The sequence below is a fragment of the Peromyscus leucopus genome, chromosome 1, assembly GCF_004664715.2.
Source record: "Peromyscus leucopus breed LL Stock chromosome 1, UCI_PerLeu_2.1, whole genome shotgun sequence".
Classification (NCBI taxonomy): domain Eukaryota; kingdom Metazoa; phylum Chordata; class Mammalia; order Rodentia; family Cricetidae; genus Peromyscus; species Peromyscus leucopus.
In genome coordinates, this window is record NC_051063.1 from 102,381,573 (window position 1) to 102,407,849 (window position 26,277).

At 38.1% G+C, this 26,277-nt stretch overlaps 1 protein-coding gene across 1 annotated transcript in view; it reads left to right on the forward strand.

Annotated features, from left to right (window-relative positions):
* Positions 1-26,277, forward strand: part of Nup98 (nucleoporin 98 and 96 precursor) — a 98,689-nt gene that overhangs the window by 20,410 nt on the left and 52,002 nt on the right. The window contains 6 exon segments of the mRNA XM_028889159.2: positions 812-975; positions 2,262-2,399; positions 5,670-5,757; positions 9,264-9,356; positions 17,488-17,628; positions 23,828-23,961. Of these exon segments, the coding sequence (XP_028744992.1) occupies positions 812-975; positions 2,262-2,399; positions 5,670-5,757; positions 9,264-9,356; positions 17,488-17,628; positions 23,828-23,961 (758 nt within the window).

The following is a 26,277-nucleotide window of genomic DNA, read 5'->3' on the forward strand; positions in this document are numbered from 1 at the left end:
GTAGCTTGTCTGGGTCGTTCATGCTTATAATTACAGGATTTGGAGGTGAAGATAAAGAATTCAAGATTATCCTTAGCAACATAGTAAAGTGTGAGGCCACCCTGCCAGAAACCAAAGCAAACCAAAGATTTCTTCTTTCCTGGATTTCTCCCTTAGCCACAAGTTTACCTCTGTAAAAAGGCAAACAAAAGTTACAAAGTTTCCATAGCTTTCTAGAGAAATGTATACTCAAATACTGTGTTTATCTAATTTACATTTAACATTCTTTTCAGCCTTAGTATTTCTGACTTAACAGATTATTTCTTTCGTTTTATTTATTTATTTTTGAGACAGGAATTCTCTGTCCTGGAACTATGTAGACTAGGCTGGCCTTGAACTCACAGAGGTTCATCTGCCTCTGCCTCCCAAGAGCTGGGATTAAAAGGCTGTGCCACTATGCTCAATGAATACAGTACTGTATATAAAAGACGAGACTGAATATATTGATAGGAAGAAAAAAAACTCATTCTGTCAAAATTAATTTAGACATAGATTGAATATTTTTCCTTATAGAAAGGAAAGTTGAAATTACAAAGGAAGGTCATTCAGTCTTATTAGAATTCTTGAGTTGAGGTATTATGGAAAGGAAAGTTTTAATATAAAGTAGAGCTAGCTGAAGATAGAAAATGAAGGCTATTAAATAAAGAATGAATATAGAATAATTTGAATATCAATAGATGATCAGATGATTAACTTACTGGCTCAGTTGAGAGTTCCAATTGTTTTTTTTTTTTTTTAATTTGTTTTTTGTTTATTTCTCCTTTTCTGAAAGGCACAACTGGATTTGGAACAAATCCAGGTGGTCTCTTTGGCCAACAGAATCAACAAACTACCAGTCTCTTCAGCAAACCATTTGGCCAGGCTACAACCACCCAGAATACTGGCTTTTCCTTTGGTAATACTAGTACCCTTGGGCAGCCGAGCACCAATACTATGGTAAGGAAACAGGCCCTTGGTTAACTCTAGGTCTTCTATGTTAAGCTAAGTAATGAGACTAGTAATCATGTTCACCTTTAAGTGCTGTCTCCGCAGCAGTTCTTTAGAGCTGAGGTTATTTAGGATGGGGAAGAAAACAAATCTTTCAGTAATGAAGACCTAGATTTTGTCTCAGCCCATACTCTACTCATTGAGAGTTTGTTGAATGAGTCATTTATCTTTTCTGACCTTAGTTTTCTTATCACTAAGAGCTTAGTGGGCTACAGGTTGCTATCTTAAGGTTATATACCTTGTGATGTTGATGATTAATCATTCCAGAGGGAGTTGGAGGGAGATAATGAGAAAGGACTGTGTATGAATCATCAAAGTACATTGTGTACGTGGATGAGAATGTTAAAAAAAAAAAGCATTGTAAGTAAAGAAAGTGATTACTGAAATTATAAGAATAGAACTATAGAACTGGGCATACTATAATCTCAGTGTTTGGGAGGAGGATCCAGCGTTCAAGGATAGTATTGATTATGAATCTAGTTCAAGGCCAGTCTAGGTTGTATGAGATTAATCCCAAAAATTAAATGAGCATATGGATAAAATGAGAATAAAGAAAGGAATTCTCATGCTTAAAGACAACTGATTTTCCAACAAGAGTACCACAACTGATTATCCATCTGCGAAAGAATGAGGTTAAATCCCTTATATAATTAATAGCCAGAGTTTACTCAATAGATCAAATGCCTAGAATTACAAAACTTGTGGTTGTGTTTCATGTATGACCCAGGGTCTCACTGTGCAGTCCAGGCTTCCCTGAGACTTGCTTCAGCCTCATACATGATGGCATTATAAGTATGAGTTATGTCTAGTTTATAAAGCATTTAGAAGAAAATGAGGTGGGTTTTTTAATTGTTTGTTTTGATAACATAGTCTTGTTATAGCTTAGATTATCCTGGAACTTCCTATGTAACCTAACGCCTTAGAGCACCAGAATTCATAGAAAGCCTTAGTACATGCCCAGCATTTGCAGTTCATTGTTCTGGAAACAGGGACTTAGGTTATAGGGATGAATTTACAGTCCTGGACTCTAAAGTTTTAATAACTTTTAACTTTGCTGTTTTGGGAAGGATACCTTATTCTTGTTTTTCAAGGTTGTGCAAAGAAATGTTGCAAGAATTTTGTGTTTATCACACTTGCTTTTATAAGCAATGGTGACTTTTTAAAAATTTTTTATTTATCTCTCTAAGACTTTAAACTACTATGAACTGCCTTTTAATCTAAATTACCCGTTCCAGGGCCTGTTTGGAGTAACCCAAGCCTCACAGCCAGGAGGTCTTTTTGGGACGGCTACAAATACCAGCACTGGGACAGCTTTTGGAACAGGAACAGGTCTCTTTGGGCAGCCCAGTACTGGATTTGGTGCAGTTGGTTCGGTAGGTGGTGACAGTTGATTGTAATCTGAAGTGTTTAAATCTGTTGAAGGAATATATAAAACAGATAATTGTCTTCCAAGAATTTAATATCTATAAGTTTATTTTTTTCATTTTTCTTCTTTAATTACATAAAATTTTAAAAATTGTATTTTTACTTATTTTTTGTATGTATGCCTATACCACACTGCACCATGACATTCAGAAACCACTGTGGAAGCCTAGCAGTGTTGCTGGTGCACACCTTTAATCCCAGCAAGGGCAAGTGGATCTCTGAGTTCAAAGACAGCCTGGTCTAGAGAGTGAGTTCCAGGACAGTCAGGGCTACACAGAGAAAACCAAAAAAAAAAAAAAAAACAAACAAAACCAACCAAACAAACCATGAAGTTACTTGTGGGAGTCCAGTCTCTCTTGCTGTATGGGTTCCAAGGATCAAACTCAAATCAGGTTTGGTGGCAAGTACCTTTACCCACTGAGCCATCTTGCCAGCTCCTCTCTTGGTCTTTATGTCAGGGTCTCAAGTGGCCCAGACTGACTGGAACTTCTGTGTAGTCAAGGATAAGCCCAAACTCCTCATGCTGCTACTTCCTTAGTCCTGGGATTCAGGCATGTACTACTAATTAGAAGTTGGCCCCAAACTACTAGTTTTCATGTTTCAGCATCCCAGGTACTAGGATTGCAAACATTTGCCATCATGCCCAGTTTCAAAAAGTGTTGGGAACAAACTCTGGGCATTATGCATTTTTGGAAAGCACTGTAGTAACTACTAGCTGTCCCCTCTGCTCCATGGTTTTCTATTCAATTACTAAATTGTCTTATCTCAGTGATGATGTGGTGTACTTCTGTTTGAAAGTACTGTTAAGTGCTGGAGAGATGGCTCAGCAGTTAAGAGCACTGGCTGCTCCAACAGAGGACTTGGATATGACTACTAGCACCCATTCGGCAGCTCACTTCTGGCTTCTGTAGGCATTAGGCATACACATGGTGCACAGACAGATGTAGGCAAAACATCCATACACATTAAAAAGAAAAACCAAGTATCAGCCAGGCGGTGGTGGCGCAGGCCTTTATCCTAGCACTCGGGAGGCAGAGGCAGCCAGGTCTACAAATTGAGTTCCAGGACAGACTCCAAAGTTACATAGAGAAACCCTGTCTTGAAAAATCAAAAAAAAAGAAAAAAAAAGAAAAAAGGGAAAAAAAACTGTTATAATTGGTTAGTTTAGTTTTAATTTTTAAATTGAGAAGTAAAGTTGCTCTTTTTTATTTTTCTGAGACGGTTTCTTCACGCAGCCCTGGCTGTCCTGGAACTCACTATGTAGACCAAAATCTCCTCAGAGTTAGAGATCCACTTGCCTCTGTCTCTTGAGTGCTGGGATTGAAGGCTTGTGCCACCACCTCGCAGCTTAACCCTGCTTGATTTTGGTTTTTCAAGACAAGGTTTCTCTGTGTAGCTTTGCGCCTTTCCTGGGACTCACTCTGTAGACCAGCCTGGCCTCAAACTCACAGAGATCCACCTGGCTCTGCCTCCCGAGTGCTGGGATTAAAGACTTGTGCCACTATCACCCAGCCTGCTTGTTTTTATTATGTACAATGTACAATATAGTCTTTTTGTGTGTATTTTTTTTTTTTTTTTTTTTTTTTTTTTTTTTTTTTTTTTTTTTTTTTTTTTTTTTTGAGACAGGGTTTTTCTGTGTAGCTTTGTGCCTTTCCTGGGACTCACTTGGTAGCCCAGGCTGGCCTCGAACTCATGGAGATCCACCTGCCTCTGCCTCCCAAGTGCTGGGATTAAAGGCGTGCGCCACCACGGCCCAGCTCAGATATATATATATTTTTTTAAAGACAGATTTTACTATGTAGCTCTGGCAAGCACGAACCTTGATATATAGATCAGGGTGGCCTCGAACTTATAGAGATCGACCTGCTTCTACTTGCAAAGTGTTGAGATTTAAGGCTTGTACCTCGTGTCCAGCCCAAATCAGATAATTCTTAACTCCTAGTTTTCCTTTTTGTGTTTTGAGGGATAAACTAGAATGGTATTTAGAAATTAAATGCTCTTGGAGTTCCTAGAATTATAGGGATTCTCATGCTATGGGAGATGTATGTAACTCAGTTATTTACCTTATTGAATTAAGTTGTCTAAGTATAGAACTACTGTTTTGAAATGCACTTAAAAGAGCAGTAAATTTTATATTATAATACCATTTGTGGGGAAAGAATGACGGTGCAGAAATGTGTGACTGGCTTGAGCAAGGCCCAAGTTTTGGTCCCCAGTACTACCACCACCACTATAAAAAGCTGGTCAAACATAGCTGAGACAAGAAGATTGAAAGTTTGAATCCAACCTGGGCTATAGAGAGTTCAAGGCCAGCCTGAACTATACAATACACCGCCTCAAACAAATTAAGAGCTGAAGATGTAGCTTAGTATTAGAATGCTTGCTTAGCACACACAAGGCCTTGGGTCTAGTTCCCGGTACTACAGAGTGTTTTCTCTTTTCACCCTCCTTCTTCCTCACTCCTTCTTGACTTTTCTCTCCCTCTTGTCTCCAATAAAGAAGCCTGGACTTCCTCCTGGCTCAGTTTTCCAAATGCTGGTATTAGAGGCCTATACTACCATACCTGGCCAATGAAAACATTTGATTGCCTTGTTATTTTCACTTTGACTCACTGTTTGCTAAGGTGTTAATTTTTTTGTGTTAAAGCATTCTGTTTAGAATCTTGCTCAGATTATTATATCTTCTGATTAATCTGTCTTTTCATAAAAATTATAACTTTTTCTTCCATTACACACTTAATGGAGTAGCTTATTTGCATCCTTTCTCTCTCTCTCTCTCTCTCTCTCTCTCTCTCTCTCGTTACTTTAAATTATGTGTATTGTGTGTTGGCATGTGGGTATGTACATATGAATCAGGTACCTTGGGGGCCAGAAGTATAGGATCTTCTGGAACTAGATTACAGTCAGTTTTTGAGTCACCTGATACATGCTCTAGGAACTGAACTTGGAAGAGCAGCTAGTGCTCTTAACCATTGAGCCATCTCTCCAGCCTCTGTTATTTTAATTTTGTCATTTCTAATTATGTGTGTATACATGAGTATAGGTGTCTGAAGAGTTGTCAGATCCTCCTGGAGCTGGTGTGACAGGTGGATGTAGCCGTCTGATGGGGACTGGGAACCGAGCTCAGTACACTAACCGCTGAGCCATCTCTTTAGCCTGCTTACTTTCTCTGTTGTATCTTTATATTATTTTAAATTTCCTGTATTATTTTCCTTTCAGACCCTGTTTGGCAATAACAAGCTTACAACTTTTGGAACCAGCACAACCAGTGCTCCTTCATTTGGTACAACCAGTGGCGGGCTCTTCGGTAACAAACCAACCCTGACTTTAGGAACCAATACAAACACTTCCAATTTTGGTACATATAAAATGCAGGTTTGACTCTCTTAAAGTTACACTGACTATACCACACATCATTCTCCTGATTCATATGATTGGAAATGTTTAAAAATTCTCAGGTAAGCGATAGCCTGATGCTAGGTACCAGAAAGAAAGGCTTTAAGTCATGGTACATTACATGACATAGTATAGATAATTGGTTTTCATTTTCTCTGGATTACTTCACCAGTAACTGAAAAAGCATATGTGAACCTCATTTGTCCGAAATAACCCATTCTATTCAGGTAGGTTTCAAACATGGGAGTGTAGTGTAAAGGGGGAGATTGGTGATTCTTTCTGAATGTCAAAGCTTTGCTGAGTTGGACGATTATTCTGGCAGTTTTGAGTGTAGTAGCTCATGCCTGTAACACCATACCTATTGAAGCAGGCCATCCTGGGGTACAGAATGAGACTTGTTTCAAAAAGAGCAACAACAAATTATTCTAAAGTTTTGAGATCCTGTTTCTTACTTAAAAATCAAGAAAATAGAAATAAGATTGAGCAAATTGTTTTAAAAAGGAACTTTATTTTTTTTTAGATAGGTTAGAAATATTTAAACCAGTTTAAAAGAAGCATCATGTTTCAGCTTTATCCATTCATGATTATGTTTTCAGACATTCAACATTGTGTAAGGTGTACAAAGTTCATTTTATTGACAAGGTTCAAATATTTGTTGAACATTTTGTTTTCCAGAGTACTTTTTCATTAGGTACTGGTTGGTTTTTCTAGGAAGATGTGTGCAAAATGCTATTTTTTTTTTCCAGAATTTTTGTTTCTTTGTGGGGTTTTTGTTTTGTTTTGTTTTGTTGTTTTTCAAAACAGAGTTTCCTGGCTGTCCTGGAACTGTCTCTGTAGACTAGTCTTGCCTGGAACCCCCTGCCCCTGCCTTCTAAGTGATGGGATTAAAGGTGGGCACCACCACTGCCTGGCTGAGATGGAATCTTATTATGCAGTCCTGTTTGGTCCTGCAATTTACTGTGTAGGCCAGGCTGGTCTCAAAAAAAATCCTCGGGGCCTTTTTCCCTCCAGGATTAAAGATGTATGCCACTACATCTGACTTAATGGTAGGATTTTTTGTTGTTGTATTGTTTTTTTCTTTGGTAGTAAGATTGTATTTATACTCATACACACTGATTCCGGTATGAAAGGTCTCATCTTTACCTGGCTTGCCTTACTAGCTATATGCTGAATTTGAATTATTTTTACTTTGTAAAATTGTTTTGAAGTAACAGAGTCAGCGAGAATGGAGGAAATGTGTGGTATAAACAGTGTAAAGTTGGCACTTAGATCTCTCTTGTGGGTTTAAGGTTGGCCTTGAATAGCTTGTTTTCTAGTACAAGACTATGATCCTTGTTAAATTTTAGTTAAAAGAGAAAGAGCATCTTTAAGAACATTTTCTTTTTAAATTTTCTTTAAGGAAAGCTGATTGTGCTTGAGTGGGCAAAACTGGGTCTGGGGGTGGTTAGCTATTAACACAATTCAAGAAGAACTTTAATATAGACACATGAATCTCTTGCTGAGTCAGATTAAATGCTTTTTTTTTTTTTTTTTTTTTTTTTTTTTCTTTCGAGACAGGGTTTCTCTGCGCCTTTCCTGGAACTCACTCTGTAGCCAGGCTGGCCTCCAACTCATAGGGATCTGCCTGGCTCTGCCTCCCGAGTGCTGGGATTAAAGTCGTGTGCTACCACTGCCGGCAAATGCTTAGGTTTTAAAATGACCAAAATATGCTTGGTTTCAGACTTTATCTCATTTAGCTTTATGTTCTTTTTCATTGGTAATAACCAGCCTGATACTGACATAAAAAAGTACAGTTCTTCTAGTGACACTGTTAACTCACTTTACCTTTGAAGTTTCTTTTCTCCTCAACCTTATTCTTCTTCTTGAGACAGTCTTGCTATGTAATAAATTGACTCAGCCTTCTAAGAGCTTGATTGCAAACTAATAACACAAGCCTTCACACTGAGCTTTCATGATAGTTTTTAAGTGAATTTGTCTTAAAACCAAGAATTCACCAGGTGGCAGAGGCACACACCTTCAATCCCTTTAATCCCAGTACTGGTAGGGTAGAGGCAGACTGATCTGTGTAAGCTCAAAGCCAGCCTGGTCTACATAGTGAATTCTAGGACAGCCAGGGCTACATGGAGAAACTTTGTCTCAGAAAAACAAATACCCAAGAATTTTTTGGCCAGTGATTGATTGATCATTCCTTAGCATTATAGATTAATGACACATTCATTATTTGCTTTGTTGAAATTTCTTCAAAAGGAATTCTAGAATTTTGTTGTCTCATCAGTGAAAAGAAAATAGTAATAACATACTGATATCTTTGATACCTGTGTATTTCAAAGGGGAGTTAACAAGATTTTCTCTAATTAGCAAGTCTGAGTGAAAAAGAATGGTTTTCTCAACCCTTCATCATCGATGAAGAAAGTGTTGAACTCAAAATAGGCTGTTCATAGGATATAGTTTTTTTTGAGTTTTCTTTTTTTTAATTTATTTACTTTTATATGCACTGGTGTTTTGCCTGCAGGTATATCTCTGAGAATGTCAGATCTTGGAGTTAGAGACATTTGTGAGCCACCATGTGGGTGGGTGCTGGGAATTGAACCTAGGTTTTCTAGAAGAACAGTCAGTGTTCATCTCTCTAGGCCTGTTTTTTTTTTTTGTTTTTGTTTTTTTTGTTTTTTGTTTTTTGATAGTATAGAGACGGTAGTGGTGGTGCATACCTGTGACCCCAGCACTTGGAAGATAGAGATGATAAAAGCCACTGTTAATGCCTAGCTATTGCAGGTTCGCTTGAGTTCTGTGAAACCTTCTTCAAAAAGCACCCCCTTCACAAAAAAAAAAAAAAGTAGCTAGTAGAGCCTTTGAGTGTTTGTATGAATTAACTGAGTGCGACATTGTGAAAGAACCTCACATAATCGGCCATACATTACTGTCAGATCCATCAGTTTAACAAAATTGCTATAGAGATTAGGGGGTGAGGGTATTTCAAGATAGGGTTTTTTGTGTTGCTATAGAGATTTTTATGGGTGGTTTTCTATTCCTTTTTATTTGCTGACAATTTTTTAAAGTGAAAGTGTGAGGGAATAAACTTTTGTGTTTGTAAGTAAGCCTGAAGCAAGTGTGCTGACTCTGAGCCTTACAAAGCTCAGACATCAAGATGTGACCTTGCTTTACTGTTGGGTATTACCCTGTCCTGAACTGATATTTCAGGTTTGAAGATGCTATTAAAGCAGTTAAGTAAATGTAAAGACTTGTTTGCAGGTGTCAGAATTTTTTAACAAGTTATATTGACTGATAATTTGGGATTCATAAATATTAGTATTAAGGATACAAAGCTTAAGATCAGTTGTCTTTGTGTTAAAACTCCCCTTTAAAGAAAATTGAGAATTGTTTTAAAACTACAATCCACTCATTCTTCTTTTTCCTTAGGTTTTGGCACAAATAACAGTGGCAATAGTATTTTTGGAAGTAAGCCAGCACCTGGGACTCTGGGAACTGGACTTGGTACAGGATTTGGAACAGGTAAGAAAGTGTTCGTATGAATTTTAGGAAGTAATTACAACTTGAGCTTCTGAGTTTAGATCATATACTTATAAATAAGAGGCTTAAATTTCCATTTTTACAAACAGATTTATTAAAGCATTTCCTTCCAGCAGTTATGTTTTACCAGGTCCTAAAATGTTAGTGCATTTATATTACATTCACAAAACACAGATTTTGAATTATAGGAAAATTACCTTTTCCACATAAAAGTTACTTCTCCTTTAGTCCTGTTTTAGCTGGGAGTTTTAGTTTAAAATGTAAGATTTATTAGTAGTGATAGTAACTTTTAAATCCTTCTGTCTTAACTTTATATGAATAATTTAGACTTGGAATTGTTCATATGGCTATTAACAAAAATGTTCTGCAGTTTTACAAGGTTTGTACGTACCTTTCAGTTTTTTATCTTTCATCTCTTTTCCTCCTTTTTTTTTTTTTGAGACAGTTTTTCCATGTAGTTTTGGTGTCTGTCCTGGATCTCACTCTGTAGACCAGGCTGGCCTCAAACTCACAGAGATCCTCTTGGCTCTGCCTCCCAAGTGCTGGGATTAAAGGTGTGCGCCACTGCCACCTGGCTATAGTTATTTTTCAGTACATTTAAAATATTGGTCTTTCTATCTGTCTTCAGGAACTTGGGCAAGGGCTGTTGTTACGGTGGTTACTTCTAAATATACAATCAAATATGGTTTAACCATACATATTTGCTTCCTTTGCCTAGTTCTCGCATCTTGGGATAATTATTTGCAGAATTACTTACTTTCACAATCTCTGCTTCTACTGCCGGTTTTTGTTTTGTTTGCTTTTGTGGTATGGTTTTTCCTTTGTCATCTCCTTAGTAGACATTTCTTTTATATTCATTTGAACTGTTAACCTTTTTTTTTCCTTGTTCTTTGAGGCAGAGTCTCACTATGTAGCTCTGGATGACCAAGAACTCGATATGTAGACCAGACTGGCTTCAAACTCACAGAGATTTACCTGTCTCTGTCTCCTAAGTTTTGGGATTAAAATTGTGCATACCCATACTCAGCTAACCTTTTTAAAATAAATGTTATTAAATATTTTTACAATTCAGAAATACCATGAAGTAATCAGCTGTTTAGACTTGAACTTGTCTGTATCCCCTTTTGTACTTTTTCAAACATGGTTGCTTATATACATTTGTACATGAGTATTTTATGTCTAGGGATTTTAGTGGCATTTTTAGTTGAACCTTACTTGAGATATTTTGCCCTGCTGAGGATTGAAGCCAAGATCATATACAGGGTAGGAAAACGCTTTCCCGTGGATCCACCCCTACTCCCCTGTTCCATTCCTCCATGAGTGGCTTTTGTTTTAGATTTTGTTTTTATAGCAGAGGAAATGTAGATTTATTGAGGAAAAATGAGACTTGAGTGTAAGGATCTCTAAGGGAAGAATACTCGTGGGTTAGCTTAGACCAAAGACTGAGATGGCATTGTTACACATTGTTGTCTTGAGCTGCAACCAGGATTTAAGGGAATTAACTGAAAATTACTGTACATAGTAAGATAATAACTAAAACTTTCCTGAAGTTTTGGGATGTGTGCTATACTTTGTATCTCATTGTATTTCTTTTTTTTTTTTTTTTATCAGCTTATTTTGTTTTGGTCCATGTGTACAGATTTCATTTCAAATATTGGCTTTAATATTTGAGTGTATGTGTGTATGAACACAAAGCTGTGTTCTACATTTGCCATATATATCACAATCTAACTTTCCACTACCATCAGTAGTTGTGTTGTTTACTGTTAATAGCAAATCTCCTCAATGAAATTTTTTGTTAAATAATTTTGTATTTGTGTTACTATATAGTTAATAAGTAAGATTAAAATTGCTATCTAGGGAACTGGAGAGATGGCTCAGCAGTTAAGAGCATGACTGCTCTTCCAGAGGACCAGTGTTCAATTCCCAGCACCCACATACAGCTCACAACTCTGTTACTCCAGTTTCAGGGAAATCTAATACCCTCACACAGACATACATACAGATAAAAACACCATTGCACATAAGAATAAATTTAGACAATTGCCATTCAGAAGGTATACATTATTATTAGTTGATCTTGTTGATTTGTCTTTCAAAAACAGTGCCATTTTGCATTAGTTTTTACATTGTTTGATATGTTCATTTTTCCATACCTTTTCTGTATTGTTTGGCTTTTTCTTTTTGAAATGGAACCTTCCTTTCCTTTTAGCTGTGTCTTATCCATGGTCCTTTCTGTATTTTTTGAAAACATGGTTACAAACTCCTAGGCTTGGAATCCTTCTAGTCAGGTAGCTGAGACTACTATAGGTATATCCTATCACATGAGCTTATTGGGTCTTTTCTTTTTTTAAAGATTCTTTTTTTTTTTTTTTTTGTGGATGAGTGTTTTGCTTGCCTGTATGTCTGTGCATGCACTTGCCCACAGAGGCCTGAAGAGGACACTTGTGCCAGATCCCTTGGAACTGGAGTTACATATGGTTGTTAGCTGCCATTTAGGTGCTGGGAACCGAACCTTGGACGTCTGGAAGTGCAGCCAGTATTTGTAATAGCTAAGACATCTCTCTAGAGACCTTATTGGACTTCTTCATTTTTGCCTATGTGGTAGTAGAAATTGGTATATTCCAATGATTAGTGATGAAAGTAGCAATCTTTATGTGAGCCTATTGGTTATTTGAATCTCGCTGTTCCATATATTTGATCATGGCATATTTTTAATAAATTATGCTTATTATTATGTATATATTATGGCTTCTAATGGCAGTATGGTAGAATTTTATGTAGCCTTGGTTTGTGTGTGTGTGTGTTACTATTTTTTCCTGGACTGATCTTGAACTTCTGGACTCAAGCAATAATGCCTTAGATTCCTGGGTAGTATGCATTATGGGTGTTGGAGATTAAACCAAGGTCTTTCTCATGCTGGGCAAGCAACTGAGCTTTTATCCCAGGCAGGCCTTTAGCTTTCAATTTTAATTTATTTTAATTAATTATTTTTGAGACAGGGTCTTACTGAGTAGCCCTAGCTATCTTGCAACTCCCCGAATAGACCAGGCTGGCCTCAAACTCACAGAGATCTATCTGCCTCTATCTCCTAGTTGCTAGGATTTAAGCCATGCTCCACCATACTGGGCCTTATGAAGGCTTTTAAAATCTATGCTCATGCCTCTGCTCTGTGTTAATTTGGCTATTTTTAGTTATCTCATTCAAAGTCCAGTTTTTTTGCTGGTGCTGAAGATGTGTGCTACCACAACAAACCAGCTTTGAATTTTTTTTTTTTAAATAGGGTTTCTTTATGTAGCCCTGGCTGGCTCTTCTGTAACTTGCTCTGTAGACCAGGCTGGCCTTGAACTCATAGAGATCCTCCTGCCTCTGCCTCTACCTCCCAAGGGCTGGGATTAAAAGGCTTGCACCACCACCACTGCTCAGCTTCTTTTTATTGTTTTTTTTTTTTTTGTTTTTTTTTTTTTTGAGACAAGGTCTCTTTGTAGCCCTGGCTGTCTTAGAACACCAGGGTGGCCTTGGACTCAGAGATCTGCCAGCCTTTCTCTTCCTTTGGAATTCTGTGATTAAAGGCGGGCATCACCATGCCCTGTGACCTGTGATTGACTGATTGATTGATTTTGGTTTTTTGAGACAAGGTTTCTCTGTGTAGCCTGCCTGTCCTGGAGCTTGTTCTGAAACTTAGAGATTCACCTGCCTCTGCCATTCTGACTGCTGGGGTTAAAGGCGTGTGCCAAAGGCTACATTTTTTCCTTTTCTTTTTGCAGTGCCATGTATTGAAGCCAGGACCTTATGTATGCCACACCCCACCCCTCACACCCTTGAATTAATTTTTTGAGACAGTGTTTCTCTGCTTAGCTTTGGAGCCTTTCCTGGAACTCTATAGCCCAGGCTGGCCTTGAACTCACAGAGATCCACCTGGCTCTGCCTCTCAAGGGCTGGGATTAAAGGTGTGCACTGCCACCACCGCCGGGCCCACCCTTGAACTTTTTAACATGACAAAATTTATATTAAAAACTAGAAAAAAAATGGTTATTTTTTGTGGTGTGTGTGTGAAAGAGAGAGAGTGGGAGGGGGAGAGAACATGATCCCAGAACACAAAGAACAGTGTACATCAATATTTCCTTCTAATCCTCTAGTTAGTAATAGCTTTGGTATCAGCAAATTAAAGGGGACTGTAGCCGAAAATTTTCTGTCTCCAGCCTAGTCCGCAGCTGCTCAGACCCAAATAAACACACAGAGGCTTATATTAATTAAAACTGCTCGGCCATTAGCTCAGGCCTACCACTGACTAGCTCTTACACTTAAAACTTAGCCCATTTTTATTAAATCTATATGTCACCACGTGTTTTATGGCTTTACCCCTTGTGCTATTACATGCTGCTCCGTGAATGGCTGACTGGCGTCTCCTGACTCAGCCTTCCTCTTCCCAGAATTCTCCTTGTCTGCTTATCCTGCCTATACTTCTTGCCTGGCTACTGGCCAATCAGCGTTTTATTAAACCAGTGTACAAAAGCATTATTTCACAGCAGGCAGCTTTTTGAAGAAAATTTATGTTTATACAGATATAAACACAAAAGGTTTTAGTTTTATTTTGAGGTAGTCTTATGTACTCCTGACTAGCATAACACTTTCTATGTAGCCAAACAAGGATAACCCTGAAGTTCTGATCATCTAGCTTTCTCCTCCAAGTGTAAATGACAAGCCTGTGCTATTGCACACTGTTTATGTGGTGCTGTGAGATTCATCCTAGGGTTTCATATACATTACAAATGTTCTATCAGCTGAGCTGCATTCCCAGCTAGTTTTTGTTGTTGTTTTTAAACAGTATCTCTTGTAGCACATCTGGGCTTAAATTTGCTGTCTGCTTTGGCCTTTGAGTACTAGATTACAAATGTGTGCTACTACCAAGGGTGGTTTTAAGTCCAAAGAGTCTATGAGTATAAACCTAAGACTTGGGTGAGAATTTTGTTTACCCATGCAGTTAGTTGTCCATTGACTTATAAATTTGGTCACATCTTGATTGTATCATCAGTTGAAAATTTGTGTTTAATACAGTTAGCCTGCCGAACATCATAGCTTTTCCTTGATTACTTTAAGCATGTTCAGAACATGCATGTGTGCCTGCAGTTGAGCATCCCACAGGAGTGTCATCTTGATAGCATTACCCGAGAAAACCTTCAAGCTCACAGATAGAAGTATAGTTTCTGCAAAATGACCATTATAAAGTCACAAAACTATATTTCCATTCACGTCTTTTTGTTTGACATTTAATTTTTTTTCCTTTTTTTTTTTTATTTTACAATACTATTCAGTTCTACATAATAGCTACAGATTCCCTTGTTCTCTCCCTTCCTGCCCCCTCCCCTTCCCCCAGCACACCCCCCATTCCCACTCCCTCCAGATCAAGGTCTCCCCCGAGGACTGGGATTGACCTGATAGACTCAGTCCAGGCAAGTCCAGTCCCCTCCTCCCAGATTGAGCCAAGCATCCCTGCATAAGTCCCAGGTTTCAAACAGCTAACTCATGCACTGAGTATAGGACCCTTTCCTACTGCCTGGATGCCTCCCAAACAGATCAAGCTAATCAACTGTCTCACTTATCCAGAGGGCCTCATCCAGTTGGGGGCTCCTCAGCTATTGGTTCATAGTTCATGTGTTTCCATTCATTTGGTTATTTGTCCCTGTGCTTTATCCAACCTTGGTTTCAACAATTCTCGCTCATATAAACCCTCCTCTTTCTCACTAACTAATTAGACTCGCAGCGCTCCACCGGGGGCCTAGCCGTGGATGTCTGCATCCAGATTCCTCAGTCCTTGGATGGGGTTTATGGCACAACTATTAGGGTGTTTGGCCATCCCATCACCAGAGTAGGTCATTGACATTTAATTTTATTTACATATTTTTCTCATATTTGAGTTTTATTCTTACATGATTACATTTCTGTTTGGGTTCTGGATCTTGAAGACTGTGATTACCAGTGTCTTTGCCTTTAGTACAGCTTTTAAATTGTTCTGTACCCAGGCTGGACAGATAGCTCAGTGGTTAAGAGCGTTCACTGACTGCTCTTCCAGAGGACCTGGGTTCAATTCCTAGCACCCACATGGCAGCTCACAACTGTCTGTAATTCCAGTTCCAGGGGATCTGATACCCATGGCAAAACCCCAATGGGCACTAAATAAATAAATAAATGCCTTGTAATTAAAAAAATAATAATAAATGTTCTGTACCTTTTTTCTCTGATATCCCTTAATTCCACATTTTAATAGTTTAACTTTTAATATTTTGTCTTGACAATTATTATTTATAGTCTACAGATCACATTTTTGTTGCTATATTTTCCTTCTTCATGCCTTGTCTGTATGAATAAACTAAAAGACAAAATCAGTAAAGAATTTTACACTTCTAACTTTAGTAACAATAGATCATATATGGAAATTAGGATTTTGAGAGTTATCAAGCAACATTGTAGAGATTCCATGACTATTATATTTACTAAAACAGACCTTGAGCTTTAAGAAGAACGTGTTCTTAAATTTGAACTGTGCATTTCACAGTATTATACGTAAACTAACACTATAGACCTCAATAAATACTATTTGTAGGGAGAACATGAGCTAAATGGATGTCATTTGCAATTTTCATTTTGAGTGATGGAGATTCAAACTCATTCCTTAGCAGAAGTACATGGGCCTTTGGATTTTGTCTTTTGTTTTGGATTTTTTGTTTGTTTTTGTTTTTGTTTTTTAATTCTTAAGTTTAGGTAACCAGTCTTTCTCTAAGAAGAATTTAGTTCCCAAGACTGAGACACTAGACAATAATAAATAGAAAATAATTTCTCTGCTACATTAAGAATTTTCAAGATCTATTTGTAACTTTATGTGTATGAGTGTTTTGCCTGCATATATGTATGTGCATTGTGTGTATGCTTGGTACCTGCGAAAATCATGAAGAGGGCTTCACATTTCCTGGAAGTGGAGTTACAGACTGTTAGAAGTCATCATGTGGGTACTGGAGTCAAGCCTGGGTTCTCTATAAGAGCAGCAAGTGCTCTTAACCACTGAGCCATCTCACTAGCTCCATATATATTTGTTGTTGTTGTTTTTAATAGTGCTGGTGCATATCTGTAATTCTAGGATTTAGGTAGAGGAATGAGCTCTTATTCCAGCCAGTCTAGTTTGTGTTAAAACTTGAATATGTTTAGTTCTTACATTATGAGACATTTGGCATTTTGAAGAAAAACAAGTTTGTTTAGTTAAAGCTGGTTTCAGGAGATATATAATTAAAAGTACTACTCTTTTTTGACTATTCAAAGGAGATAATTTGATTTCCTGTAGTTTGGCTTATATGACAGCTTAAAATGTTAACATTGGGGCTGAAGAGATGGCTCAGTGGTTAAGAGCACTGCCTGGTCTTCGAGAAGACCTGAGTTTGATTCTCAGCACCTACCTGGCAGCTCTCTACTATTGCATGGGATTTGATACCTCTTTCAGCTTCCATGAGCACTAGACTTACATGGGGTGCATAGATATGCATGGCAGGCAAAACACACATACACATAAAAATAATTTTTTTAAGTTGACATTATGATTTGGTCACTTAAGTATTTTGGTTTGTAAATACTAAAATACACAGGGATTTTTTTTTTTTTATTTGAAAATCTCTTTTAGTAGAGTGGTAGTTAATGTCTCGGTTATTCTGTCAGATAGAGCTGGCTTTGACCCTCCTTTCTATCACAGCGTTTGTAACTCTTCTAAAATGGGATAATAGTTCCTATTTTAGGTATATTTATTAATACTTTGTGTATCTGATAGATACCATGCTTCTTGGAAATGTAATGAGAATGTTTATTCATTTTAATAATTAGGAAAATATCTTAAGCTATCCATTATTGTCACATGTTGTAGTTGAGGGAACTAATGAACCATGGTTTTGCCTCTACTGTACCCAGCCCAGTGCCTAGTATGAAGTCAGCATTTACCACATTAGCTCTTTTCTTGAAATGACTGGTCATGATGAAGCTTCCAAATGTATTATATCTTTAAGTAACTGACCTCTGGCACAATAGTCAAAGGATCTTCTGTGGCACTTGTTCTTTCCTCTTGTCTCCATAGCTCTTGGTGCTGGACAGGCATCTTTGTTTGGAAACAACCAACCTAAGATTGGAGGGCCTCTTGGTACAGGAGCCTTTGGGGCCCCTGGATTTAATACTACGACAGCCATTTTGGGCTTTGGCGCCCCCCAGGCCCCAGTAGGTAAGTGTGAGTCACTTTAGAAGGCTTTACAGTTTATTTCTTGCTAATACTTAGCTTGCTGACTTGATTTTCTACTGTCCCATCCTTACTAAAGCAGTGTGCATGTGCACATCATTAAATAGCTATGTAATATGGAAGGATTTAGATTCTAGTCTTCTTTATCTCCTCATGCCTAGGATTGGTCTCCCTTAGAAATTTTAAATTTATCTAGCATATGATGAAGTTTGTTTCACTAAGTAATATGCTTGTATTTCTGTGTTTTGTTTTAACATAAGTAAATTTTACTTGTTAAAGTAGAAACTTACCTGTCTCCTCTGTCTGTTTTGTTTATTCCCCCAGTGTTAATGTTCTATACTTGCTAAATCTCCTAAGCTTTTACTTTTATCTGTTGAGATATTTTATGTACTTCATTCATGTGAATGTGCTTCCCTAGTTTTTACTGTATCTTCTACCTTATTTCTAAGAGAAAAAAATTCTTAGTTTACTTTAAATATCTATTTAAACTGTGTATCACTGGAAATAAAAACCTAGTATCACCTGGTATTAATCGTGTGAGATGGAAAGAAATGAGTTGGATTTTTTTTAAAAAAGATTTTATAATTTTATGTGTATGAATGTTTGGTTTGCATGTACCTGTGCACCTTGTATGCTCCTGGTGTTTGTGGAAGCCATAAAAGGTCATCAGATTCCCTGCAATTGAAGATAGTCGTGCGATACCCTGTGGGTGCTGAGAACCAAACCTGAGTCCTCTGTAAGAAGAGCCAGTACTCTTAACTGCTGAACTGTCTCTCTAGCCCTAGAAAGGAAGTTTGGTTTTGGTTTTGTTCTTTTGGGGTTTTTTGTTGTTCCCCACCCTGAGACAGGATTTCTCTGTGCAGCTTTGGAGCCTGTCCTGGAACTCACTTTATAGCCTAGGCTGGCCTCGAACTCACAGAGATCCACTTGCTCCTGCCTCCCAAGTGCTGAGATTAAAGGCGTGTGCCGTGGTGGTGTTTTTTTTTTTTTTTTTTTTTTTTTTTTTTAACAGTGTTTCTGTGTGTATCCCTGGCTGTCCTAGAACTCACTCTGTAGACCTGGCCTGCTTTTGCCTCCCGAGTACTGGGATAAAGGCATATGTCACCATGCCTTGCCAGGAATGAGTTTATATGACTAAATTCATGAATTGTTTAGTCATAATACTTGAATTACATCTTGAGATCATTATATATTTAAGCTGTGTGTACTAATTCTGTCAACTAGGTGGTAGTTTCTTGAATTTCCTTTATTGAACGGGTTATCAGTGCCCTTCCCTAGTCTTCTCTTTTACCCTTTCTTCTTTTCATGTATATAAATGTATTTAAAGTTTTTAGATGTAATTTTATGTGGATGAATATTTTGCTTGCATGTATGTAAGTACATCAAGTGCACAAGGAAATCAGAAGAGGGCATCGGATCCCCTGGCACTTGGAGTTACAGTTTTGAGTTGTCACATGAGTGCTGGGAATTGAATCAGGGTCCTCTCTGCAAGAGCAACAAGTACTCTTAACTGGTGAGCCAACTCTATGGCTCCTTGTCTTCATATTTTTGTATATTGATCGTTGATGTGGCTTGTAACTTACTGTTTTTGTTAAAAATAATTTGAAAGCTAGGCATAGTGGCACCCACTTGTAAGTGGCACTTGAGGAGGCATAAGGATCAAGAATTTAAGGTATTTCTCAGCTGCATAGCAAATTCAGAACCAACCTCAGTTACATAGGTTTCTATCTCAAAAGAACAAAGGAACCCCAAGGACTTCTTGAATGCTTCTCTTTTCAAGCATCTGGTTTTAGACATTGATTTTTCTTCAAACTTTGGGTTTGCTTATTGATACCAAAATTTTCAGATATCTTTTGTTCCTTAATTCATTAGGATTGTTTTAATTTTGATCCTGCTTCATGATCTTATGCATTCATATTTAAAAATAAAATACTTAAAACCTAACTGGCAACTTTGTGTTTGTATTTACCAGCATCTTTCATTACATAATTTCTAGTCTGAAAACAGGTATTCGAAAGTTCCCTAAATGATAGAATGTGAATTCTCAGTTAGTGGATAATGCCATTTCTCTCAATAGTTGATTTTGTTCTTTCCATGGGCTTATTTCGTTTTTTATGCTCTATGACACTGTAGTCTGTTGAGTATCAGGGAAGTTAGCAGAATGACAGTGGGTAGTTTATAAAGTGATCCTCCAGCTTCCAAACCCCAGTACTTGGATTACAGGAGTATGCCACTCAACCCCTTTAATATTGTAGTGTAGGGATCAATCAGACCAAGAACTCTATGCAAAATAGACACTGCCAGCCAAGTTATATTCCTGGCCTCTGCATGTGGACTGTACATTTATATTTCTGTCCTATTTTAGTCCTGCTTGATCAAATCTGGTGTTTTGTTCCCCCTACCCCCCCTACTTTTGAGATGATCGTATGTAGCTTATATTGTATTAGAGACTGGCCTTGAACTCCTGATCCTCCTTGCCTCTACCTGCCCAGTGCTTGGAATGTTAGGCATGCATGACTACAGTTGACTCTTGATTCAAGGGCTTTATATCACAGTTGTATATTATTGCCCATTAAAAATAATTCTATTAGCATTTAGAATGTCTACCTTTGTATCAAAAACGTCTTAATTAAAAGGTGCTAGATTATTATAGTCAGCCATTATTGGTCAGGGGCCTTATCTTCAGTTTTGTCATGAGAGTATCCCTATAGGTTCTAGTCCAGTGTCCTCATTTGGTTTGTTGTTAACTAAACCTGTCTCTTTAGAAAACCTGCTCAAGTGTTGCTTTTTTACTTCCTAACTCCAAGCAGAATTGGTGTGCTAGAATTATTTTTCCCAGTACACGGGAGGCAGAGGCAGGGGCATGTGGATCTCTTGAGTTTGAGGCCAGCCTGGTCTAAGAACAAGTTCCAGGACAGCCAGAGCTACAGAGAAATCCTCTCACGAAAAACCGAAAAAAGAACATTTGTCTCTTTTCTGTTACTAGAAAGGCTTGATTTTGTTGTTTTCTCAACCCCTTTAATAATTTGGTCATAATTTAATTATTTGATATGTTTTCAAATTCTTATGACCAAAATATAATGCCAATAGTAATTTCACTAGTACTTGTTCTCTTAATTTTTGCTCACATGTCAGCTTCCTTCTCTATCTTCAAAAAATTGTTTATTTTATGTGTATGAATGTTGGGCTGCATGGAATATATGTATACCATATGTGTGCCTGGTGCCTGGAGAGGTCAAAAGAGGTTGTTGGTTTCCATGGAAATAGAATTACAGATGGTTGTGAGTCACCCTGTAGATGCTGGATACTGAACTCAAGTTCTCTTACAGAGTAGCAAGTGCTTTTAACTATTTACCCGTATCCCCCATACACAACCTTTTATTTTAAGACATTTTATTTTTAAGCTGTGTGTGTGTATGTGTGTGTCTGTCTGTCTCTGTGTATGTGTGTGTCTGTCTGTCATCAGTCAGTATCTGTGTATGCTAAGTGTGTATGAATGTTCAAGTAGGCCAGAGGCGGCATATCTGCTGGAGCTGAAGTTCCAGGTATTTGTGGTCTGCCTAGTATGGGTGCTAGGAACTGAACTCTGGTTCTTTGGAAGACCAGCATGTGCTCTTAACTGCTGAACCTTCTTTCTGGACCTTAGACCTTTATTTGAGACAGAAATTTTCATATTTATAATGTAAAGCAAATTTTCCTAATATGCTTGGGTTTGTTAAAGATTTCCCCCCTTCTTTTTTATTTGTTTTACATACCAACCACAGACTCCCCTCTCATCCCTCTTCCAGCTCCTCCCCTTCCCCCTCTACTCCCATCCTCTTCCAACAGGGTAAGTTCTCCCATGGGGGTTGTTAATGATTTTTAAGCAATTATGTATGTAGGTGTTTTGCTTGCATGTATTTCTGTATACCTCCTGCCTGTAGTGGCCATAAGAAGACGTCAGATGCTCTGGAACTGTAGTTACATACACTTAAGAGCCACTGTGTGGGTACTGCAAACTGAACCCGGTCCTCTGGAAAAAAAACAGCCAGTTCTCTTAACTGCTGTTCTATCTTTCTAGCCCCCCCCCCTTTTTTTTTCATTCTTGTGAGCAAGTCCACTTAGTGTGACCCATAGGTCAGTTTTTAGAGATCAGATTATTTTCTTTAAGGGATAGGTGATTGTCAAGTAACAAAATGATGAGTAAAAATAACAAGAATTTTTGGGCAAGGAATATAGCACCCTGGTAGTGTTTGCCTAGTATGTATGAGACCCTAACTTCAATTCCCAGTACCAAAGGAAAAAGTTCATTGTTTCTGAAACTTAGTCTCCTTGCCTTACTTCTCACAATAATACTGTTTTGTTTATTGGTAATGCCATGTTACAGAAGATATCTTGTATATATTTTTTGTTTATATGTAGTCTTTCCTTTTTTAATTATTAGTTTGTGACAGAATCTTAATATGTTACCTGGGTTAACCTTGGATTCACCCCTCCTTCTTCTTTAGCCTTCCAAGTACCTGGAGTTACAGACATGCCCCCATGACTGACTCTGGTTTTAGTGACTTGTCTGAATTCAGATGACTTACTGTATGCTCTTTAAATATTATCTCCTCTGGGTCTCAAATTCTTGACCATATTTATACTATTCCTTAAATATCAATAGTGTCTTAACTTGTTTTACATTGTGTAGCTGTATGTGTATTTCAGACAGGGTCTATCTTTATCCCAAGTGGCCTCGAATTTATAGCAATCCTTAAGCCTTCCAACTGATAGATAAGGTTACAGGTTTGAGCCATAAGCCTGACTGCATTCATCAGTTTTACCAATTTGTTTGACTAAGTAGGATCTACTATGGTGTGATTGTATGCTGAACTTCCTATTCTGATGGTGATGGTGGTGGTGGTGGTTGCTCCTGTAGCTGCTGCTGCTGTTTTATTTTCCCCATTATGAGAACTTAGAGTTTTGATAGGAGAACTCTTTTAATATACATTCTTACTATATTCTGGCTTTAGCCTATTTCTTTGTAAGAGGAAAACTTTTGTCTCTCAGATGATTGGTGATTTAATCTTTGATAAGTATTTTTGGAATGATTCTCTTGAAAATTGATTTTTTTGTTGTTGTTTTTGGGGGTGGGGCCTTTCAAGACAGGGTTTCTTTGTGTAACTTTGCGCCTTTCCTGGAACTCACTTGGTAGCCCAGGCTGGCCTCGAACTCACAGAGATCCGCCTGGCTCTGCCTCCCGAGTGCTGGGATTAAAGGTGTGCGCCACCACCGCCTGGTGGAAATTGGTTTCTTTATCAGAAGTATACTACACTAGTTTTACTTTTCATTTTTATACACTAGATTTTTATACATTAAGACCATCTATAATCTTTTCTTTTTTTTTTCTTTTTTTTTTTTTTTGTTTTTTTGAGACAGGGTTCCTCTGTATAGTTTTGGTGCCTGTCCTGGATCTCGCTCTGTAGACCAGACTGGCGTCAGACTCAGAGAGATCCACCTGGCTCTGCCTCCGAGTCCTCTGAATTTTCTGTGGCTGATGGGAAATGTTCTTTTTTGTTTTGGTTGGTTGGTTTAGTTTTTGGAGACAGGGTTTCTCTGTATATCCCTGGCTGTCCTAGAACTCACTTTGTAGACCAGGCTGGCCTTGAACACACAGAGATCTGCCCACCTCTGCCTCCCCAGTGTGATGCCACTGCCTGGTAGGAAATGTTCATTTATGCTTTGAGAGAAAATTAAATTATCTGGCCAGCCTAGAACTTGGTTTGTGGTATAGACTAGACTTGAACTCCTGATTATTGTGTTCCAGCCTGTAGAATGCTGGGCTTTATAAATAAGCATGTCCCAGCTAGAACTACCTTTGTTTCTAGAGATCAAAAACTTTAGCTGTTTTGTAATGTGTGCTAGTGGCAGATAAGTACAAAGCAGTCTGTCTAGGCTATTTTAATTTACATGTATTTAATTACTAGTTAGTGAAGTTTTGTATGTAATGTCTCTTATGAAATGGCTTTCCATATCTTTGCTTACTTTTATTTAATTGATGGTTTTGTGCTTTTAGTTTGCTCATTGTCTTGTTAAATAATACCATTGAGTGGGTCTGAATATTTAAAGATTTCATTTCTTTAAAGAGTATTGAGTTCTCTGATACTAATGTATTGGATCATTGAACTTACTCCCCACCCCCATCCTTTTCTTTTTTGAATAGCTTTGACAGATCCAAATGCTTCTGCTGCCCAGCAGGCTGTTCTCCAGCAGCACCTCAATAGTCTAACATACTCACCCTTTGGAGACTCCCCTCTCTTCCGGAATCCTATGTCGGATCCTAAGAAGAAAGAAGAGGTAATTTTTTATTCTTTTTAGGAGAAACTAAAAATGAGTTTATTTATCAAAGGGGCCTCAGCTAACAGATATTTTCAAGTAAAGTATGGATAGCTCCAGAGCACTGCCTTTTGACATTTCACACTTGTGAGAAGTAGAGGGGAAGGTTTGGTGAATAGCCATTGGTTCTGATGTTAAGAGTGCTCCTGTGTCCACTTTTCCAGAGTGGGATGAAGGCTTTTTTTTTTTTTTTTAAATTACACTCATGATATTCATTAATTACACTCATGATATTAATCACATTTGTGGTATTCATAGATTACATTCGCAGTATGTATATATGTTATATATATGTATATATGTTATATATATATAATTTTTTTTTTCAATTTTAAATGCCGAACGTCATTTATTAAAGGAGGGAGAAGGTCTTAAATACATGCTTACAGCACAATGGGAGAACCCGGGAGGGCAGAAGTTGGCTACTAATGTTTTACAATCTTTCATCTAAGCTGTTAACGCCCATTATTCAGGATACACAGACAAGGAACTTCCCTTAAGCATTCAGGAGGGTGGAACCTGGCAGGGAATTAGCATAGGGAGGATGTCAAGGTCTGCAAGCAAGGCAACAGTTACCCAAAAATGGGGGCCAGGGCCCTGCAGGTCCCCCTTTTATTAAACAATGAGCTTCTGACTTGGGTTGCGTTCGACATCAGCAGGTCACCTTACCCATCATGGAGACGCCTGCCCAGGCCACACAGGTGCTCTGTCTTAGGTTGGTGAGTGCCCTCCAGGTATTACCCGTCTCTGAATACTCATTATCATACAGGCTCAATCCTGTGTGAGCTGCATAGTTAATTGCTGCCAAAGATCTCAAAGTGGCACTGGGCTTGCAATCTGTGTGTTCAACACAGAAAAGACCCACAGGGGTCCTATCTCACCCATAGCCAGTAGGCTAAAGGCAACTGAGCCATTCCCTTCCTTATCAAGCTGTACTGTACGTTGGAGTCCTTGTAAGATAGTATCCCAAAAGCAACTGGAACTTGAGTTTATAAATTTATAATTTTCAAAGCCAATCAAGGTGTATATAACTACTGAATTAAATTTATCATGCCCAATAGAGTGAAAGATTAACTGTGGTAGCTACTTTTTTTGCCAGGGTCTCCACTGTGCTAGCTGTAGTAAGCAATTATGAAATGGTAATCCCAGAAACAGTAGCAGCGGTGACCGCCATTGCTATAACAGCAACAGCAGCAGCAGCAATGTCATATTCTCTTCTCGAGTGTGTGGACATCCACTGGCATGGATACAACTCCAGTAACAGGAACTGCCAAGGCCCATTTTTCTTGATCCCAGCACGACTTTAACTCTTCTGGAGAATCCAATCTCATGGCTACAGTTCCTAGGCTTACATTAATGCTTGCCAAAGCTGGCCTTATTGGGCTCTCAATCTCCATTGGCATCAGAAGGGTAGATTTTTTTCATGAAGACCCATTAGGTCTCTGTCATGTTGGGCTTCAGCAGCAGTCACAGGGCATGTTCAGTGCTCAGGAATCGGAAGAGGAACCTCATTGTCCTGAGAAAAGACATAAATAGAAACCTGGGGCCACACCAACACTAGATCAGGTCTCCTCCACGTGCTAGTAGAAAGATCCTTCTATTGCTCCAGAGGGTGATTTGCAACAGGAGCCCTCCAGTGCTTATCTGCATCGGATCCTCCAGCAGAATCCACCGATAAAACATTTAAAATACATAAAACAAGGGAAAGACTAGAATATGGAGAGGAATGATGAGTCCTTAGTTCTCCCTTTTTTTTTTTTACTTTAGTAAAATGTTTGTTTGTTTAATATTTCAAATTTTTCTTTTTTTATTTAAAATTATTTATTTATTTTTCTATTATCAGCTTGATAGAGTATGTATTCTTAATAGTGAGATGTTTCATTGAAGCTTGCTCAGTAATTGAGTAAAACTGAAATTTATTATAAGCCACAGTCGACCTAGGGACCTCCATGCTATATATATAGCCTTCATGGTTCTGTGGGTTGTAGTCTGATTGTTCTTTATTTTATATCTAGAATCCACTTATGAGTGAGTACATACCATGTTTCTACTATGTCTTTAAGAGTGTTCCTGTGTCCACTCTTCCAGAGTGGGATGAAGGCTTTTCTAACATGGCTTTTAGGGGTAAACTCAGATCTTCATTCTTGCAAGGCAAGCACTTCACTGATTGAGCCATCTCCAAAGTCTCTCTGGGTACTTCTTAAAGTACTGTGTAAATCTAAGCTGTAATTAGATGAATATTATGTGTTACAGACAACCTGATGCAAAAATATGGTA